Below are 22,057 nucleotides of genomic sequence, written 5' to 3'. Positions count from 1 at the left end.
AATCAATCTAAGACACAGCGTTGATGACCTATTTTCTGATTGTGTATGTGAGTCCCATGAAACCTTGGTCCTTTCTGAGGTTTTCTGCAGCTCAGTACTGCCTCTCCAGCAGGACAGATGCAAAGCAGCCCCTATGCAAGCTGCCATCTACACCAATTCATGACTAGTTAGCAAGTGGTTTGCTACACAGAGCAGCTGGTCTTTCCTCCAGAGGACACCACTGACATCTCTGCAAGGGGATCCGATTTTTCACACTCGTCTGCCATTGCTGCCACTTGGCTTGGAGTGAAACATTTAAACTTGGGCTCTCAAGAGGGTGGTTGTTAATATTTCAGATCAGCTGGCAGAGGAGGTGATGTGTGTTTGACAAGAGAGAGTGGGAGGGAGAAGCCGACAGATAGCAGCGTGTTCACTTGAGGAGGAGCAGTGCAGGAGATAGCTTTCCTCATGGCACTGCAAAGTTGTTCATTTCATTATTAGTTCAGTGGCAGGCTACTGGGAAGAGAAACTTCTGGTTTTATGCTAAACTCTGTTCACATTACTGTTATCTCCATCCTCCCAACCCCTCTCCCCACCCTGTCTTTTTCAGCCACCTGTCATGTCCCACACCAAAACTGTAAGCTCTCTGGGGCACAAACGGGCTTTTTTGTTTTTGTCTATACAACACCTAACACAATGGAGCCCTGATCCTTGATTGGGGTTCCTAGGTACTGCCATAATAGAATTTTCTTACAGGTTCCAAAGTCAAGCATTCAAGTAAATGTCAGAATTAAGGTTGCCTTTTCACCCTTAATTTGGGCCCTTTGTCCATACCCATATGATACAGCTGTACCCAACATCACATCACAAATCTGTGGCAGAGCCTGAAATAGTCAGGACTAGAACCCAGCTCTTCTCTTGGCAGGCTGACGCCTTACCCACAAAATGCATCCCTTTTCCTCTTGCAACCCTCCGCCTCATTCATTGTTCATCCTGTGCCCTGACTAAGGCAAGTGTCTTGTAGAACAAATACTATGTGAGCCTGTACTTGAAGACTGCATCATGATGCATACGCACAAGGAGGCCAAATTAGGATTGCATAGGCAACCTTCGTTCAGGGATTTCCTAACTTCTAAGTGAGTGACTCTGCAACTTGGGTGACCTTTTAACATCATTTTTTTAAATGTACATGTCTGGGTATTTTAAGCTGAAAAAGAAATTCCATCGTAAGGAGCCATATTGATTCTGCCAACATGGGTAATCATCTGAGTCTGAAACTAGGACCCACACTGATAGCACAGTCCTCCACCACTGGCTTCACTGGGACTCTTTGTGGTCTAAGTTAGGACAGTAGAACCAAGAATATAAAATTGCTTTCTTGATCTGCAAAGACCTCATCATACGTAAACATTTCACATTCTCCAGGCTGCAGTGTTTAATAGCAAGATTTCATGTGCTTTTTAATTAAGAAGCAGAGAAATATTTTTTTTCAAATCCTTTTTGAATTGTTCTTTTCATTAGGCATGGAGACGAAAGTTTTTCCAAAAGAAGGTACAGACAGAGGGCACATTTTTCCTGAGGCAAAGTAACTTCATATTATTAAATGCTTAATTGGCAATGCTTGAGTAATCTTTTAAAAAATAGTTTTAAATAGTTTTAAATAGTTTTCTGGTCCCTTCAGTGTTTTGGGTCAGTACTGCAAGTACAAGTTAATTATTTCCTGAGGTTGCCAACCAAGAAGAAGCCATACTTTACACTCTACATTATTTTTGCCATGTCTTGATATTATTTCTATTATTTTCCTTATGTAAACTACTTTAACAGTAAAGGACATTTTGCAAAGTAGGGTTATTAGAAGAGCAGTCTGGTGATATTATTTGTAATTATAATAAGCATTACTATGCTGAGTTCATACATTCTTGAACATTTCTCCAGACCAATGTTTTGCAAAAAAGGTTCTCTCATTATCACAGCATTTTCCTTTCTAATATTAACCCTGCATTTGTCATTCACCATCAGTCTCACAGATAATTGTCACAACACCCAGGGAAGCAATGAATGTACTTAATATATTACATATGAAAGCAGGAGAAAACAGAATGGGAAAGAACCACTCTGCTGACATCCCAGAGTGACACCAAGGGTGAATTTGGCCCAGCGCTTAAGATTTTTTATTTAAAGAACCATCAGCAGAAACCTCCTATTGGTCACAGTGCAAGTAGATCATGCAAAGGAAAACAACTGCACGCTTTGGACCGAATTCCACACACACACATGCATGTATGCAGTCCACGCTGAAGTGCACCTGAAGACAGAATTGATCGTTTTTCAGATATTACCACGTCCACAGGGAACCTACTTAGCATTTGTCTATTTCCTAATGTTAATGGTGCATTCTACGATGAAGATCAGATGTTCAAGTTGAAAGAAAGTCAGCACAAACCCAGAAGATGTATTACCAAAACTCAGTAGCTCAGATAACTATCAGCGTGAAACCACACCAAAGGTAAAAAGGTAACTGCAACCTCATTGATACCTAAATTGTCACTGAATTAAGCCCTTTCCAAAGGGAGTGTTGCTTAGTAAAACAGTTGTTCCTCATCCTTGTTCCTGACTGGTCAACACCCACCCACCCTATTCTCCACTGGGTCACAGCAGCATGTGTTTCATACCAAGTGGCTTCCACAGCTTAATAATGCATGAAGAGTAACCTTCTGCTCCTCCCATAGGTAGTTTTGGGCCCCTCTCTGCTCCATCGCTCTGCTAAACATCATGCAGCAGACTCAGCTTCTGGCCTGATTGTTTTTAAGTTTTGTATAAATAACGAAGATTGCCAGTGAAGCTATTTGAGAAACCTCAGACATCAATGAATTCAGTAGGCCCCAGTCCGACAAACACTTATGAGGAGCACTGAAGAGAAAAAAAGAATTGTTCACCTCTCCACAATTTCTTGTCCATTCCAGCAAAGGGTGTCATTCTGAACAGCAGAACTGTGGCTGCAGATGGACTCTGGCAAGCTGCTATAAAAACTGCTGTGAGATTTTAGTTTCATAATGAGCTCCCTGAAAAGAAAGCAAAAAGGTATAAGTTAAAGAGGAACAGATGATCATCAGTTCAGTATGTTTTCCCAGCAGGCCTCACACGGCTCTTATAGCAACCATCAGCCTTGTTTATGGAGATTTCTGCCACTCTGCATCACACTCTCTATGTCATTTAGTCATTTCATGTCAGCTACTCTCAAATGGCAGATCCAAGCAGTCCTTAGTCAGGCAAAATTCCCCCTGGTTTCAAAGGCTGCGAGAAGCAGTGGGCTCGATGGCCCTGATCCTGCAAACACTTAGGTGACAGTCATCCCCTTGGCTGGACTACATCAGGGATCTCCAGAGCTAAAAGCATGAGCTGCTACAGTCTGAGCTGAAGAGCTATGGCTCAGTAGCTGGGACCTGTAACACACACTCACCAGTAGATTACATTTACATACGTGCTTCACTTTACACACAAGCAGCCTCACACGTCAATGGGACTACTCACCTGTGTAAAGTTAAGCGCTTGTGTCTGCAAGGTGATGGCCCGATTTTGTAACTACTGTAGTACAACATGGCCAAGTTGATAACACAGGAAGTTACCGTCCATGCACAGTGCATGCTACATAATATGGAACAATGAGCCAAATTCAGTACTGGACATATTTCCCGAAGCAGGGTGTATTCAGTTCTGCGGCTTTATATGAGCCCATTCTTGCTCTCGCCCTATAGATTGCTCCGGCAGATTTAAGAATCCAAATGAGTTGCTTTACAGGAGAACGTCAAGATTAAAGGCCCAAATTTCCATCAAGATAGATGACTCCAGACTCAGGGCAGCTGGCCAGCCTCATTCTGCTGCTGCACACAGGGTAGCAAGACATACAAGTACATGATTTTGCAAAAGCCTGTTGGCCTCTGCACATGTATGACTATGAGAGATTTGCAGATACAGGTCTGACTCCCACCTGCTTCCTGCAGTCGAAGAGGCCAGCGGCACATACATTTTTCTCCAGGAGGGAAGAGGGAGAGCAGCTGTCACCAGAGATGCAGAAGGTGGGGTGGACGTGAACTGGGCAAAGACCCTGTTCGTGCCCCTGGCTCTAGCACAAAGGATCGTCAGGTCACTTGATCCAGGCAGCTAGCCTACAATAGAGCAATGTGGAGCAGGAGCCCCAGCACCACCACTCCTTGAGAAGGGGCCTGAACCTCAGAAGACTCTGGCAGCTGCTGGACATGCAGCCAAGGCAGACCGAACAGGATGTTCAGCTGTTCTCAGCTTAGGGATGTCCCCTTTATGGGGAAAAAATAGGGACACCAAGCAGCTGTCGTGTAAAACCCTTCTGTGCTTTAATCAACGAGAGCTGTGACAGGCACAAGAATATTACTTGGACTCAAGGCCTCTTGGCTCCCAGAGCAGCGCACCTTCCCTTAGGCTCTGGGGTACTTTGTAACCGTCTCTGTCGCCTCCCTCCTCCCCCAGAACTGAGACTCCTCCTCCATTTAAGTCCTGCAGTGGCAATAAGCTCTCCCGCTTGCTCCCTAGGGCATCATCCACAAAGTGCACCTTTGACTCTGCACTGAAGGCTGGGACCGAGGGGTTGTCACCGGGTGGCGGGAGAACAGGGGTCGAGCAGTGAGTGTGTTTAACTCAGGGCCGGGGGGGGGGGGGGAGAAAACAAATGGAAAATAACGAAAATAAATCAAGGCAAAATGCATGAAAAGAACCAGAGTGTAGCCTATAAAGCAATGGGGTTTGGGGCTGCAGGAGCACTTTGTTAATGGGCCGGGTGAGGGGGTGGAGATCTAAGCTCCATAAGGAAGGGGGGATGCTGGGATTTGCTCGATATCTGACGATATTGTTGAACCACAAGGTGTGTGCATCAGACCAGATGGTGCCCTTCCTCCCACTCTTTCCCTCCTCCTTTGTATTTTGGCTGTCTCCTGATCTGTAAGCATGTTGTCTACCTGGGACCAGGGACTATCTTCTTGTGCGTGTCTATACGGCACCTAGCGCCTCTGAACCCGCCTGGAGCCTGTGAGCACTCATGCAATGTCAATCATCCCTGGACTGGTAGAGTCTGCCTTTGGGCACGTACCATTCCTTATTTTGAAAGCAGTGAATCCACTTCAGACTGAAGTAAGCTGTTACACAGATTAGCTGTGAGCTACAAACCACCCAGCTGGGGGCAGACAAAACAAAGAGAAAGATGTCTGGATGCTATCAAAAAGAGCCTTCATTTTTTATTTCTTTATTTTTAATAAGGCATACAGCTTTTCACCCATAATCAGATTTACATAGCCTGTGCACACAGCCTCTACTGCTAACAGAGAGAGAGCGAAAGACGATTCCTCTTCTTCCCCTACAGTATTGATGAGGAGTAACATAATGCAGCTTTTCTGGCTACTGAAAGATGTCAGTGCTGCTATTTATCTCTTCATCTCCACCAATATACAAGCTTTAGTTAAAGAGAAAAGCCTTGCTAATGTCATTAAAAACACATCACACAGCCTGAGCATCTTCCCCTGCAAAAACACACAGGATGATTTATGTCTTCACTTTTGGCAGGCACTAGAGTATTTTGTGGTCGCATTTAGGGTGACCAGATGTTAAGGGGAAAATATCGGGACTGCTGCGGGGGGAGGTGGGGGGGAATGGAGTTTGGTTTTTTTACACTCACTTGTCCGGGAGTTCAGCAGCAATTCAGCAGACAGCGCTTCAGTTGCGGACGGTCTTCGGTGGTATTTCGGCGGTGGGCAATAAACCTTGCCGCCAAAGACAGAAGCATCTGCCACTGAAATACCACTGAAGACTGTCCGCGACTGAAGGACTCTTCGCCGAATTGCCACCAAAGACCAGGAAACAAAATATTGGGACAAATGGTGTCCCGACCGTATTCGGGTTGGGACGCAGGACAAACTCCTCAAAATTGGGACAGTCTTGATTTTATTGGGATGTCTGGTCACTCTATTGCCATCTGTTTATATATATGGAGATATACCTGTCTCATAGAACTGGAAGGGACCTTGAAAAGTCATTGAGTCCAGTCCCCCGCCTTCACTAGCAGAACCAAGTACTGTCCCTGACAGACTTTTGCCCCAGATCCCTAAACAGCCCCCTCAAGGACTGAACTCACAACCCTGAGTTTAGTGAGCCAATGCTCAAACCACCAAACTATCCCTCCCTCCATGTATTTCTTAATGCATTTCTTGGCGGGCTTTATTTCTTCATGGGGCCATCTGGGAGGCTGAAATAAGTCAAGATTCTTCTCATGGCATTTCTGTGCTGAATTGCTGCCCCTTGAGAAGAACAGCCCTCACCTTACATTGCACTTCCATGGTTCACTATGGCACGACTAATGCGGAGCTCTCACCCTCCGAATACAAGACCCATTTAAGGTACCTGAAGGTGGGAACCCAAAAAATTGAGGGACTCAGATCACTAGTCACTTTGGAAACCTTCGACCAAAGGTCCATGGCATGGTCCAGGGCACTCCCATGCATCTAACCCCCATGCCAACCCAGCTTCCCCATTGATTCTACTCGACCTCCCAGTTTTCATTTTGTTCCTTTCTCCTCCCTACACCCAATTCTTCTAACTCTGGTCAGGTGGTTTAGTCTCTGTTACATCCCTAGCCCTAGACTTACCCTTCTGGAGACAGAGATGGCTCCTTTTCTGTCTCCCCTTTCTTTTCACTTCTTTCCCACACTATTCAGTTCCACAGAACCACAGAAATGTAGGGCTGGAAGGGACCTCAAAATTTCATCTAGTCCAGCCCCTTGTGCTGAGACAGGACCAAGTAAACTTAGACCATCCCTGACACCCTTGGAAGCCTATTCCAGAATCTAAGTACCCTTATAGCCAGAAAGCTTTTCCCTTAATATCTATTCTATATCTCCCTTCCTGCAGATTAAGCAAGGGACACCAGAACAGGGGGCCCCGTGACTCCTTCACATTTTACCTGCCTTAAGGGTGAACAACAAGGAAGGGGTGGAGAAGAGCGAGAGGGGGTGGGGCTCGAGGGGAAGGAGTGGAACAGGGGGCAGGGACACAATTTAGGCATCAGTGGCCCCCCCACTTCTAGGGAGCTTCCAGCACTCCTGGATTAAACCCATAATTCTCGTACTACCTTCAGTGGATATGGAGAACAACTGATCACCCTCCTCTTTATGAGGGCCGTTAGCATGTTTGAAGACACTTCTCACATTTCTTCTCGGTTTTATTTTCTCAAAACTAACCATGGCTCACAGGTCAGGTTTGCTAAAACTTTTATCAGGGTGGTTGCTCTTTTTTGGTATATAATAGTCTAATGTCCTGAGGGCTGGAATACTTTGTTTTATGCTGGCTGTTACGCAGAAGGTCTAACGAGATCATGTGGCAGTCCTTTCTGGCCTTTAATTATATGACTCTCACTAATTTGTCCACATCTTTCATAAATCATGGTACCCAGAACTGGACACAGTATCCCAGCCAAGGCCTCACCAGTCCTGAGCAGGGTGGGACAATTACGTCCCATGTGTTACATATGATGCTCCTTTTAACACACCTCAGAATGATATTAGCCTTCTTCACAATTGCCTCACATTGTTGTCTCGTATTCAATTTGAAATCCACTATAATCCTCAGTTCCTTTTCCATAATACTACTGCTCAGCCACTTACTCCACATTTTCTAGTTGTTCATTTGATTTTTCCTTCCTAAGTGAAGTACATTGAACTAGTCTTTATTGAATTTCATCTTGTTGATTTCAGACCAATTCTCCAATTTGTCAAGGTTGTCTTGAATTCTAATCTTGTCCTCCAAAGTGTTTACAATCCCTCCCAGCTTGGTGCAATCTGGAAATTTTATAAGCATACTCTCCACTCCATTATCTAAGTCATTAATTAAAATATTGAATAGTACTGGACCCAAGAGAGATCCCTGCAGGACCCCACTACTTACATCCTTCCAGTTTGACAGCGAACCATTGATAATTATTCTTTGAGTATGGTTTTCAACCAGTTGTGCACTGACCTTATCATAATTTAATCTAGACCTCATTTCCCTAGGTTGCCTGTGAGCCTGTCTCATGGGACTCTGTCAAAAGCCTTACTAAAATTAAGATATCTCACATCTACTGCTTTCCCCTACCCACTAGGCCAGTAATCCTGTCAAAGAAGGAATTAGGTTGGTCTGACATGATTTGTTCTGACAGATCTATGTTCGTTATTCCTTATCACCTGGTTATCCTCTAGGTGTTTATAGACAGAGTGTTTGATCATTTGTTCCAGAATCTTTCATCCCTCCTTCCTTTTCATTTCCCCTCTTGTGTAATCAGGACAATTTCTCATCTTGTAGCTGTCAATAACCTACGAGGTCCTGTCCTGAAAGCAGCTCCCATCGTGTTATTGTAAACCGAGGGAGCGTTAGGTGTCAGATCCAGCAGGAAGAGCACTGGAAGGAATGACGTTTTGTGTCGGCTGAAGCTGCAAGTGATCCTCTCCTCACAGCAGGAGGATGGGAAACATCAGTGGCAAAGTGGAGGAGAGAAACACTTCCAATGTCAGTATGTATAGGCTCTCTTAAATCCCTAAATACGTTGCAGTGGGTTTCACCAAATCCCATGCTCTTCAAATGACAATAATGCATCACTTCCAGAGCCTGTATAGTCTGCTGACACGGGAAGATAATAGAGGAACAGAGATGCTTATAACACACTTACAAGCAGTCTCCTCTCAGTCCACCCTGGTGAGGCCCAACTGAAAGCACAATGAGAATTTGGCCCCGTAAATATTTACAGGTGACTTTGTCCATGTCACCTTTGAGCGTTTCCATGTTTACAAAAAAAATCAAATTTTCTCATTTCATTTCTGCAGCTGTTCTTTTATTTAAACAAATAAGCGCGCAGGCAAGCTCCTAGTCTGCTTTAAAAAGCAATGAGAGAGAAAAGAATTTTTCCCCTTCATGCCATTATGATCCCACTAAATTATAGCTTCTATTTACTGAGTTAAACCTAGCTGGAATAAGTGCTGGGTGCCATGCTATGAACATAGACGCCTGCTCCGATTTTCAAACGCTTAGAAACTGCTGTGAACATTCCTTGATGTTTTAAAGGTGTTAGATAAAAAAAATCCCTCCATACAACAAGGTTGGAAACCTTGTGTGCCACGCTTCAGGCTAAGGTTAACATCTGCCTTGGCAACCTTTAAAAATAGCGTTTCATACAGCCCCCTGGAATATCAAAGATGGGAATCAGGAGACAGTTTTATGCTTAAAAGAAAAACACATTGACATTTATACAATTGCAGTGAAAACATGTACCCTTTACCCACATGCATATATTTCAGAGTTTTACGTCAGAGTAGTTTCCTGACTCATAAACACAGCAGCCGTGTATACTCAGAGTCAAAACGGTCTCACCTTCTCCGGCTGGACAGGGTTTCCTCGTGTCCTGTGTGAGCCACCTTCCGTACCTTCTTGTCAATGAAAAGGTCTTCAGGGTCATGAGCTGATCTATACTGTCTCTGTTGAGAAGGGCCACAGAATTTGCTAATCTGAAAAAGCAACACAAAATCATGATTAACTAATGTGCAGCATGCAACACACTAGAACCAAAAGGCTAAGAGATGGACTTTCCAGCACACGGATACTTTTTTGAAAAATAGCATAATAAAGATACAGAGTAAATTTTCAAAAGTGCCTTGGTGACTTGGGAGCCACAGTCACATTTACAAAGTGACCTGGGAGTCAATAAGGAGTTAGGTGCCTAAATACCTTTAAAAATCTGGGCCTGTCTCCCACTTGTGAAAATCAGATGTAGGCTCCCAAGTCACTTACGTGTTTTTGAAATTTTCACCTATTGCATCACCCCAGAGGAATTTGTGGAGGCAACTTGGACAGCAAAAGAACTTGGAGCAGAATAACTCAAATATATCAACCAATTTCTTCCACTGGGGAGGCTGGACTCAACCTATTTCTGGTTCTCACACAGTAACAAAGGCTTTTTCTCAAACGATGAATGAGCTTGAAGGGAAAAATTGAAGGATTGTGTGTTTTGTGCCTCTCTACAGAAGTTCCTGGTCAGAAATATAAAGCTCTGTTTTCCAAGAGCAAGGTGTTTTTACTGACCTTTCCTGGCCAGATCCTCAGCCGGTATAACTCAGTATTAAAGCGAACAGAGGTATGCTGAGGATCTGGCCCTTTGAGGGCTAGTTTTTTTTAAAACTAGTTCATCTGGACAGCGCTCCAATCTTGCAAATATGTTTTGCTCCAAGATTGATACAAGCTCATAAAAGAGAATTGTAAAGATCACAGAGTGCTCTTGTAAGGATACCAGCCTTGTGGGATCGAAGGCAATGCACAGAGAGCAATCACCTGACAAAACCCTGAGCTGTAAGCTTTTTCTGGCAGAATTCCACACTGACAGGTTAAATATTCTCTGTGTTATCAGCAGAGGTGCTTCAGAAGTTCCTCTCCACTTTCTTTTTTGAAAGTCAGAGCAAAAAAAGATATAGATATCAGGGCAGAGTTAAAGAAGAATTAAATATTTCTGGTTGTCAACTCTTTTAAAAAGAAGATCATTTTGTTTTTCTGTCACAATAGGTAGCCACGTATGCCCCCTTTGATCGCTTCACCTCTGTGTGGAAGGACTGTGCTTCCCTGAAAGCTTACTTATGCCCTCAAAGCAGAGTTTGAGTGGGATCTGAGAGGGAAAGGGTGGATGCTCTGGAGAGCCCTGGCCAGATGAGGGCATGCATGAGCCAATGGGCTTGTTACCAGAGCTGAGGGAACACCGCAGAGTTTCCCCACAAACATTCACTCCGCTTGAAGAAATGGATTCACTGTGGCTGTGCTCGCTTGTTACTCACATGAACACCCCTGCAAAGCACACCTACAGCTTGCGCGCTCAGGCATTTACACCAGAAATGCTCTATTTTATATACGATCAGTGCAGCAGAGGGGGAAGGGCCCCTGGCATCCACCCTGGCTCACGCAATGGAGGTTACAGTATTGTCAATCTGAAGCACTCAACAATTACAGGTCAGGCTCCAAATAAAACATGAGATTGGCTTAAAAATCCTGAGATTAAAAAAATACTTTTCAGCTTCTGTTTACTAGTCTTCTGGTTTGAGAGCCTTTAGGATTCATGCTTTTAAGCAATCCCCTTCAGAAATTAGGGACAGAAACTTTCATTTATTAATAAATAAAAAATAAGCAGAAACTGGCATGTAATCACTAGACTCCGGGAGGTGGGACTTTAAGTACAGCACCAAATAGTGCAAGACTCGTGACAAACCAATGAGTTATCTGACTCATTTAGTCACAGTGTTGTTAATAATCTGCCTGCAGATTTTGCAAGTAGTACAGATTTCACGCTAACTTTGCGGGGATGCAACAATGGAAAGTTTCAACTTAAAACTATTTTACAGCCAACCAGTGAATCTTAGGAACCACAGAGCCACAATGCCTAATTTTAGCCTATTGCTGCCTATGGGACAGAATTATGGTATGGAAGATGTGGCCAGAAATAACTAGAGATGAAAACCACAGAACAGCATCTGCTGCTCTTTGACTGCTTGGTTTCCAGGCGGCCATAAGCTTGACTTGTTTGATAATGAAGACCTGTCCACCAATGCAAGAAGACACTAGCTAAAGACAATAAATCTGGAGAGATAATGGGTTTCATGTGTGACAGACTGACTGCAGCAGTTTGGACTGGGTTGAATACTTTAAAAAAATATTTCGTAAAAGATAAAGAGAGAGACAAGCAAATTACATAGACTAGAAGAGTTTATGACAGGTACACGTGGTGGTTCTTTGAATTTGTCAGCCTCTGGTGATAGAAATTTCTGTAGCATGATCAGCAGTAAAACTCTACAGTACCACTGCAGACTAAAAGGTGGGGCATCTCCACTTCCCTGACCTAACTGCATATACATCAACTTCCCAGTGTCTGAAGTAGCCACTGAGTGAGGGTTTTCCTCACATCAACATACAACCTGAAGCCCTGATTCTGCAAGCTGATTCCCCTGCACCTCTGCAGAGCCACACCAAATTCCTTGGAACAGGGGTCTGAGATCAGAGCTCAGTTTGTATTTCATATGCTGACCAATATAAACAGTTGGTATCATAAATACATTAAACAATGCAGCCAAATAATACCGCACAAACTTTTGTGTTAACATCACAAATCAGCTCATCAGACATTGATTTGATAACTGAGCAAGTAGCAAGAAAAGAAAGTCAGGTGCCTCACATGGTCTCAAGTAGAGCTCGGAGGGCATGATTTTCCCATCCCATGAAAGGTTGAGATTTAGACATTTTTTTTTCCCCAATCGGACCCAGGATGAAAAGTTGAAATCTCAAAGATTTACATGAACTGATCATTCGGAAAAAAATTGCAATCAGGTTGATTAAAACGTCTTTTCAACATTTTGCTTCCATTTTGATTTTTTACCTTTTTTAGTATAAATTAATTAAATTTCAAAATGAAATGTCATTTAAAATTGAAAAATGAAACTTTGGTTTGAAAACATCAATACAGGATGTTTAGACAATTAGAAACCTTTTCCCCCACCCCCAAACATTTTTCTAATCAGGAGATGACTCGAAACTGACCCTTTCTTAGGAACCATTTCAGTTTCCACAAATCGACATCCCTCCCCAGTTCTGCCCTCAAGCAAGCAGCTACTCTCGTTGCTCGGTAAGCACAGAACAAGCTGCCAGGCAGCTGTGTACATTCTGTGGTGTAGATCCTCTCATCAGAGCACAGACTGCTGTAAAACAGCACCTACGGAGATCTGTTCCTCATCCCTCTGTGGGAGAATGACAGGACAATAATAGATTGCTTTCCTATTCCAACTTCATTTAGCCCTGACCCTGTGTTTTCCTTGTTTACATCAGCGAACTTGCCTCTCAATCATAACGTGTTATTTATTGTGCAAGAGCTCCCCAGGTTCATTCATGGAGACAACATGCTGACTTCATTGATTTTGTGAGCCCCCTTCTCCAGGCCTTCCCTAGCCAGCAGCTCCTGAGAGGGTGACATTGGGTGAATGTCGCTCAAGTTCAGATTGTGTTAGCACTTAAACTATTAGCAAATCCTGTTTCCAAGGGCAGCTGGGGGCCTGCAGTTAGGCTCTTAAATCTATAGTCTTAGGACTGCCTAATTTATCTTCACACTGCAGTGAACTAAGCAAGCCTGCTAAACTACCAGTTAGCAACAAGCTTGAGGCTAAAAGCACACCCACTGCCTGGTGCTACCACCATCTGATGAGTAAGGTGGAGAAGAGATTAATTCCATTCTACTACATCCTACTTTTCCTTTGGTAAATAAATTAGTAACGTCACCTCTTTCATTATCAAGAGCAGCACAGTTTGTTTGCCCAGGCTGCAATACAATAACGAGCAAGAGATAAACTGCCTAGAAACGTCATGAGCCTGGATTCTTAACTGTTGGTTTAAGACGTACTGGGATGACATGCTGCCGCAGGTGCCTTTTCTGCAGCTCTTGCTCCCATTTCTGACGTCGTTCTTTCCACAGCTGCTGTTGCTCTTGGGGCATTGCTTCTTTGGTCCTTAACTTTTTCCTATTTTCACTTCATTGCTCTTCAAGTTGCTTCCTTTCCAGCCTTGCCAAGTCCCACGTGCTCAAAAATAATGTGTCAGCCCCCCAGGAAATCATGAGACTGGCTTAAAAATCATGGTTTTTTTTTTAAAGTAATGCATTTGGGGGCTTTTTATTTGTCTTCTGGATTTTGAGCCTTTTGGGTTCACATTTTCAAGTTTTTCTCTACAAGCATGAAGGCTAAAAACAATTTTTAAAAAGCTGAGATTCTCACATAATCACGACTGCAGGAGATGGGGCTTTATGAAAGCAATCAAATATTAGAAGACTTACAATAAAATAGCAAGTTAGCCATTCTCTTTTATGCACTGTGCATATTTCCCTGCAAGCATTTAAAAAACAGTTATTTTGCTCAACAGCAGCAGGCAGAAAAGTGAAAGAAGGGGACAACACGGATATACCATCATACCAGTGCCCGTGTAATACACTGTGGCACATAATTTAACAAAATATGGAAGATCCCTGCACCAACAGTAAGGGATTTAAAGCAAAGAAAAGGAGCAGGTAAAGGTCAGGTATTTTAAGCAGTCATTTGTGAGGACTTAACTTTGATTTTTTCACTGACACTGTGCAATTCCCTCTCCTTTTGCAGCTCTGTTCTTTAAGTCTGTGAACATTATTGATCCTGACATGAGTAAGGCTGGACCAAGGACTTGATAAAAACACGCTGAAGCATAATGAGGGCGGGGGGGCGTGCCAATGGCATCATCCAGGAACGCACTTCAAAGAAAGAAGGGCCAGGCACCTGCAGGTCTCTTAGGCTTTATCTACATTGAGGTTCTTCTGCATGAGCAAAGCTACCTTCATATAACTGCACTGTGGCAAACCTTTAGTGTACATGTGCTGCACTGGGGTGAAACCTATTATGGGGCAGCTCGTGCACAGGAGTACCAGTGCAAACCCTAGTTAGAAAGTGAGGTAAACTACATCAGTGCAGTGGGTTTACACTAGAGGTTTGCACAGCAGCAGATACACCAGAGCGCGGGGGTAGTGTGGAATCAAATCCTAAACCCCAGTGTAGATAAAGCCTGAGTACAGCTGCATCCCTTCTTAGGGCTTCTCTACCCAGAAACACTGAGCATGTGAACCTACAGCTCACTAGCTTGACACGTGCTAACCAGCCGGGTGGACCCTGCTACCACACACTAAAAGTTCCCTAGTGCACTTTGGACTTTGACATACTGCTGTCTGGCACTTTCAGCGTATAGAAGCAGGATCCACACGGCCAGTAAAAGTGTAGCAGGTTAGTGCACTATAGATTCACTCCCCAGTTTGCTATACACTAAGTTGGGGAAGAGCCAACATGGCTTTTGTAAAGGGAAATCATGCCTCACCGATCTGTTAGAGGGTGTCAATAAGCATGTGGACAAGGGTGATCCAGCTGATACAGTGTACTTGGACTTTCAGATAAGGTTCCATACCAAAGGCTCTTGGGCAAATTGGGATAAGAGGGAAGGTTCTCTCATGGATCAGTTACTCATTAAGAGACAAAACAGAAAAGGGTAGTGTCACGGAGTCCCTGGGCAATGCTCTGGAACTGCTCCCCACAAAGTCAGTCAGGACTTTGGGGAGCCTCCTTTCCCTGAGAGCAGACTTGTTCAGGGCAAGAAGCTCACACGTCTTCACCTCCTGGGTCTCTCTTTGGAGCATTCAGCATCCTCTGCCCCTCCGTGCACTTCCCACAGTGAGCCTGCCCCAGCGGGATCCTGGGGAAGCCACAGGGTCCTGCACCCCCACTTCGCAGTCAGATGTGACTCTCAGCCGGCCAGTAAAACAGAGGTTTATTAGATGACATGAACACAGTCTAAAACAGAACTTGTAGGTACAGCGAACGGGACCCCTCAGCCAGGTCCATTCTGGGGGTCAGTGAGCCAGACCCCCACGTCTGCACTTCACTCCTCGTCCCCAGCCAGACCTAGACCGAAAACCCCTCCAGCCCCTCCTCGTCTGTTCAGCTCCTTTCCTGGGCCAGGAGGTCACCTGACCTCTTTGTGTTCAACATCTTCAGTTGGCACCTTTGCAGAGAAGGGGCCCAGGCCAACAGTTGCTAGGAGACAGTGTCAGGCATTTATGTGCACTGGCCCTTTGCAGCAACCACACACCCTTATTCCACCACCTAGATACTTAAGAATTGCATAAGGGACACTGAGGCACCAACACAGTATTCAGAGAAAACTTTAAGAACATTCCCAGCTCGTCACAGGTAGGGATTCATGGTCAGCGTTCACAATGGAAAGAAGTAAATAGCAGGGTCCCTCAAGGATCTGTAGTGGGACCGGTACTGTTCAACATATTCATAAATGATCTGGAAAAGGGGGTAAACAGTGAGATGGCAGAGTTTGAAGACAATAAAAATTACTCAAGATATTACTTCAGTTAAATCTGAAGCTGACTGAGAAGATTTACAAAGGAGTCTCACTAAACTGCGTAACTGGGCAACAAAATGGCAGATAAAATTTAGTGTTGATACATATCAGGTAAGACATAGTGGGAAAAATATCCCAACTCTATATAGAAAATGATGAGGTCTAAATGAGCTGATACCAGTCGAGAAAGAGATCCTGGAGTCACTGTGGATAGTTCTCTGAAAACATCCATATCTATATAAATCCATGGTATGCCCACATCTTGAATACTGCGTGCAGTTCTGGTCACCTCATCTCAAAAAGGTGTATTAGAATTGGAAAACATACTGGGAAGGTCACCAAAAATGATCACAGGTTTGGAACAGCTTCCACATGAGGAGAGATTATAAACACAGGGCCTGTTCACTTAGAAAAGAGACAGACTCAGGGGGACAGAAGTCTATAAAATCATGAGTGGTGGGGCGAAAGTGAATAGGGAAGTGTTATTTACCCCTTCACATAACACAAGAACCAGAGGCCATGCAATGAAATTAATAGGCAGCAGGTTTAAAATAAACATATGGAAGTATTTCTTCATATAACACACAGTCAACCTGTGCAACTCGTTGCCAGGGGATGCTGTGAAGTGAGTTCAAGAAAGAATTAGATAAGTTCATGGAGGATAAGGCCATCAATGGCTATTAGCTAAGATGGTCAGAGACACAACCCCATGCTCAAGGTCTCCTTAAGCCCCTGACTGCCAGGAGCCAGGACTGGATCACTCAATAATTGCCATGTTCTGTTCATTCCCTCGGAAGGGTCTGGCACTGGCCACTGTCAGAAAACAGAATACTTGGCTACGTGGACCATTGGTCTGACACCATACATCCATTCTTATGTTCTCAAGTGTCCCTGTAGACAAGCTCTACGAACAAGTGGCAGAGCAAGCTGAATGTGAATGTTCTGTTCCTCTCTTGTTGACATTAAGGAAAATGCAAGCTAGTACAGCAGAAAACTTCTTTACAAGTATTTGCAGAGAGAGGGGTGACTTTTTGTGAAACCTGAGTCAAGGAGGATGGTGCCAGTCATGGCTGCATATGAATGGGGTTTTTTTTGGAAAACTAGTTCTACCATGGACTGGGAACCTCACTGGATCTGGTCACTTCCCAAACATTCTCGTTCCTTGTCTTCACTGCTGTGCAGTATGCTGGGTACCCATCAGCTACTGCAGGGGTCAGCAACCTTTCAGAAGTGGTGTGTGGGCAGTGTGAGTGCCACTGAAAATCAGCTCGCATGCTGCCTTCGGCACCTGTACCAGAGGTTGCCTACCCCTGAGCTACTGACTTCTCTCTCTGAGGAACCCCTGCACTTCCCTGGCTGCAATGCTTTGGGGATCATCCCAGAACAGCAAGTGGTTGTGTCACTATGCACCCCGGGAGCCACTGTGCTGTGCAGCTTTGGCAAAGAGCCTGATGCCAACAGCCTGCTCACAGCACCCTGACTTCACCCTGGCTTCCACCAGCCTGGTTACACTTTGCAGGGTAACACCAGCATCCTCCAAGTCCTGAGTTCCTCCCCAAAACATGTTTCTCTGCAGTGGTCAAGCCCCTCTTAACCATAGTACTCACAAAAACTTACCAAGTTTGCTGTTCCTTTGAAAAGACATTACACAGCAGTTTATTAACTCAACTGAGGTTGAACAACCCTCACCTTCAATCAAAGCAACGAGCTGGTTTGCGGTAAAATTAAAACACATTTATTAACAAAGGGATACAGGTATTCGTGATACCAAGTAAAAGGAAAATGGACAGAAATTATTACAAACAAACAAAAGTAAAAACACTCCTCTAAAGGCTGATCTACAATGCTACGTCTCACAGGGGTGTGAAAAATCCACCTAGCCACACTGTTGACAGCACTAGGTTGACAGAAGATTTTCCATAGACCTAGCTATAGCCTCTCAGGGAGAGAGATTAACTACAGTGATGGAACAACTTCTCCCATTGGTGTGGTGAGTGTCCACACTGACACCGTGCAGCTCTATAGCTTTTTAAGCGTAGACATGTAGCCTCAGACTCAAACTCAACTTACCAAACTACATTCTTTTGTTCAGAGATGTTTCTCTCACCTGTATTCAGTTTCCAGAGACTTTCAACCCCCTTTGTTGAAAGGTTCCAGATTTCTCAGATGTACAAGAGCTCTGGCCTCTTGTATCTGCCCAGAAATGCATTGTGTTCTGGATCCAGGCATCATCAATGGATTGTTGACTAACTTCCAGGGGCAGAATCTTTATTTCTGCTGATAGGGCTTGATCCAAAGTCCACTGAATTCAGTGGAAAGACTCCCATTGACTTCAATCAGCTCTGGATTGGTCCCATAGTGCATAACCACAGAGAATCCAGCTTGATTTTCAGATCACAGGACATGTCAAGAGCTGGTAGTTTAGGGAGGCAAAGAGGGGAGTTTTCTTACTCATAAACCTAGCACATTTTATAAGGAAATCATTGCAAAACAATGCACGTGTGACTCCTAAAGCCATTGAGAGATTCGCTTTAGAGACTATAAGTGCATTTTAAAAGTAATTTTCTAGAAGCTATTTTAAAAAAAAATTATCAACTTTCCCCAGGAATTGAAATGAGTGGATTGTTAGATGTTAGCTGTTTTACCTTTTTATTCAAACCACGAGTTTCACTTTGCTCTAAAGAATAACTTGCAACTTTTGACCTTTGCTTAAACTTTACATGGAGTTTCCATTTGTCTTCTGTATGAATTTCTGTTGCTTATAAATTCTTTTCCATGAAGGTACAGGGTTTTATTCCTCAAGGGAATGGCCTCATTTTTAAAGATTACCTCCTGCAATCTTCTCTGTTCTCAAGTTCACATATGTCATTTTATACCTATTTCTGAGTTTCTTCTGGGAGAAATTGCACATTAAAAATGAAAAGCAATTAATCATTGTAACTGATCTGAATACAGTATCTTGAAGGATGATTTGATAGAGAATTCTGCTACACACATAACTGGCTGGCACAGACCTCAAGAAAAATGTGCTGTATTTATAGAACTGGATTCATTGCCCTCAGACTACTGTTTATTTTCTTGCTGTTAGAAATCCAATTTTGTCAGAAGTCCAAAGGATTTCAATAAAACAAGAGCTCTTCCCTCGCCTCCCCCCGGTTTTAGCGAGCGACTTTATTAAATGTTAGATGTATTATTAGCATTATAAACACAAAACAAGTATGTTCCTTGTGTTTAAAGTTACCATCAAAGTGAACCTGAAGTCTATTACTCAAACGCCGCTATAGAAATCAGATTAATTACACTCCAAATGTCTTAAAACAAAATATAACATTGAAGTTACGTGGCATAGAACATAAACTTTTTAATAGTAGTAACCAAGCACATTTAACATTTCTACAGGTATAATAAAAATGCTAATATATGTTAATGTTTAGTCTGTGGTTAATGTTTTGTCTTGTTAATTTCCCTAGAGCTTTTATTACTGATTTAAATCTACCATACTACTCAAGTGATTGCATTGCTCTCCACAAACTGCAGGACACGCTCTCAAATGAATACTGATTAACAGAAGTGAATAAACACTAGGGCTAACGTTCATATTATATGCTTGTAATCATTATATATATTTTGTCATGAAGATGAGCTAGGCAGATGTTCCCCAGTCTTCCCCCCTTGACAGAAAATATGATTATGGGCATAAAAATGAATGTATAATACTTTATTTTAAGAAGCACATCATTATTAACTAATCATTGTTCTTCTCGCACTGAGCACTAGAGGAGAAGGAACAAACTGAGGGGGATAATCCAAATGTCCTCTTCTACAAACGCGTCACTGGAATTCCCCATTAATTGACTCTCAAATGTTACTAACAAACTTCAGTGCACTGCAATTGCAGTGATTCAGACATCACTGCACAGATTACATAAGAGACAGTAGCCTAAACATTGGACACAGAATCAGGAATCAGAGGAAGTGACCTTGTCTTCACGCCTAGGAATAAATGTTCAATAATACATTGGGCTTAAATAATGCAACACTAACCATGTCAAATGCATGTAAACACAAATGCTTAGAATAACATAGCTTTTGTCATGCCACCTCACACAGTGACTCCTAATACATGCTAACAACACGTGCTACAGCAAGTCAGTGGTGATCACAGAGATGGGACTAGATTACCCTGTAGATCATCAACACAGCTTTAAAACCTCCTACAGACTGAAGTGGGACTAGACCGGTACTTAATGGGGGGAAATATTACCATGCAATTCATGGGTATATAGAACCCTTCATGCAAAGTAGACACTTTGCAGCTAGCCAGAGAAAAGGGGAGGGGGGAATAGAAAGCAAAGAGGTTTTAAGAGAGGAGGGACTCAGCAGGAGAAGAAAATATGTTCTTCCCAAATGGAGCAGCTTGAAGGCAATCACATTTTTATTGCATTTATTCGGGTAGTGCCTAGGGACCCCCAACAAAGAATAGAGCCCCACTGTGCCACATACTGTACAAAAAAAGGCCCCTGCTGATGATACATCTTTTCACTGGCAAAGTGGGACTATCCTGCAAACAGCATGGGAAGCTTTCGGATTTACCCCTCTCCTTGCAGAGGAGATCTCATAGGCAGCTCCAGGGAAGCCGTTCAGGGAGTTTCTAGGTTAGTTTTCTCCCTGCTACCACAGGTTATGCTACAAAAATGTGACCCTTCTCCTTTGAAGCCATTTTATTAGTGATTTCAGTGAGTGCCGGATCAATCCCTAAGCATGCAGTATCTAGTCCAGGGGTGGGCAAACTTTTGGCCTGAGGGCCACATCGGATTTCTGAAATTGTATGGACAGTCAGTGAGGGGAGGCTGTGCCTCCCCAAACAGCCAGGCATGCCCTGCCCCCCCCCATCCTACCCCCTCTACTTCTTGCCCCATGATAGCTGCCCCAGACTCCTGCCCCATCCACACACACCCCTGCACTCTGTCTCCTGACCACTCCTGGACCCCCTGCCCTTGACTGCCTCCCTTGCCCCATCCAACCCTTCCTCTCATTCCTGACTGCCCCCCCGCAGGACCCCTGCTTCCATTCAATCCTCCTGTTCCCCACTCTCTGACTGCCCCGACCCCTCTCCACACCCCTGCCCCCTGACCACCACCCTGAACTCCCCTGTCCTCTATCCAAGCCCCCCTGCCCCCTTACCGTGCTGCCTGGAACACCGGTGGCTAACAGCACTACAGCCTCGCTGCCCAGAGCACCAGGACAGGCAGTTGCACCGCCCGGCTGGAACCAGCCATGCCACCCGCAGCACAGAGCACCAGGACAGGCAGCTGCACCATCCATCTGGAACCAGCCATGCCACCCACAGCACAGAGCACCGGGACAGGCAGTTGCACTGCCCGGCTGGAACCAGCCATGCCACCTGCAGCACAGAGCACCAGGACAGGCAGCTGCACTGCCCGGCTGGAACCAGCCATGCCACCCGCAGCACAGAGCACTGGGTCAGGCCAGGCTCTGCAGCTGGGCTGCCCGGCAAGAACTTGCAGCCCCACCACCCAGAGCATTGCGCCGGTGGCACAGTGAACTAAGGCTGCGGGGGAGGGGGAACAGAAGAGGAGGCCCCGGGGGCAAGTCTCCTGGGCCAGGAGCTCAGGGGCGGGGCAGAAGGGTCCACAGGCCGGATGTGGGGCCAGATACACTGTTATGAGCTTGCACTCTCTTACTTCAGCGTGGATGTCATGGCACAGGCAGTGGCACGGACTAGCCAGCGAATACAAACCTGCCCAGTCTACTGCGGCCCTACTTGGGTGGCTAGCCCGCAGCACCGCTCATGCCACAACGTCCCCATGGCTATTTTTAGCATGCTAGCTCGAGCAGAGGCACACTCCCAGCTGCAGTGTTGACATACCCTAGTTTCAGAGCGGGAGCCGTGTTAGTCTGCAACAGCAAAAACAACGAGGTGCTCCAACGTGAAGCTGTAGAACTGGAATTAATTTTCAAACTGGACACTATCAGATTAGGCCTGAATAAACACTGGGAGTGGTTCGGTCATTACAAAACCTAAACGTAATTTCCCCAATACTAATTTCTCCCTACTGTTACT

General features: G+C 44.5%; 1 protein-coding gene across 1 annotated transcript in view; it reads right to left on the bottom strand.

The window, feature by feature from the left end:
• Positions 1-22,057, bottom strand: part of GPC3 (glypican 3) — a 278,345-nt gene that overhangs the window by 113,626 nt on the left and 142,662 nt on the right. The window contains exons 3-4 of the mRNA XM_075068898.1: positions 9,400-9,533; positions 2,916-3,041 (exon numbers count right to left, since the gene is read on the bottom strand). Coding sequence (XP_074924999.1) covers positions 2,916-3,041; positions 9,400-9,533 — 260 coding nt within the window. The remainder of the gene's footprint in view (positions 1-2,915; positions 3,042-9,399; positions 9,534-22,057) is intronic.

This window comes from Chelonoidis abingdonii, chromosome 8 (assembly GCF_003597395.2).
Source record: "Chelonoidis abingdonii isolate Lonesome George chromosome 8, CheloAbing_2.0, whole genome shotgun sequence".
In the NCBI taxonomy this organism is placed as follows: domain Eukaryota; kingdom Metazoa; phylum Chordata; order Testudines; family Testudinidae; genus Chelonoidis; species Chelonoidis abingdonii.
This window is presented reverse-complemented; position numbering and strand designations above follow the sequence as displayed.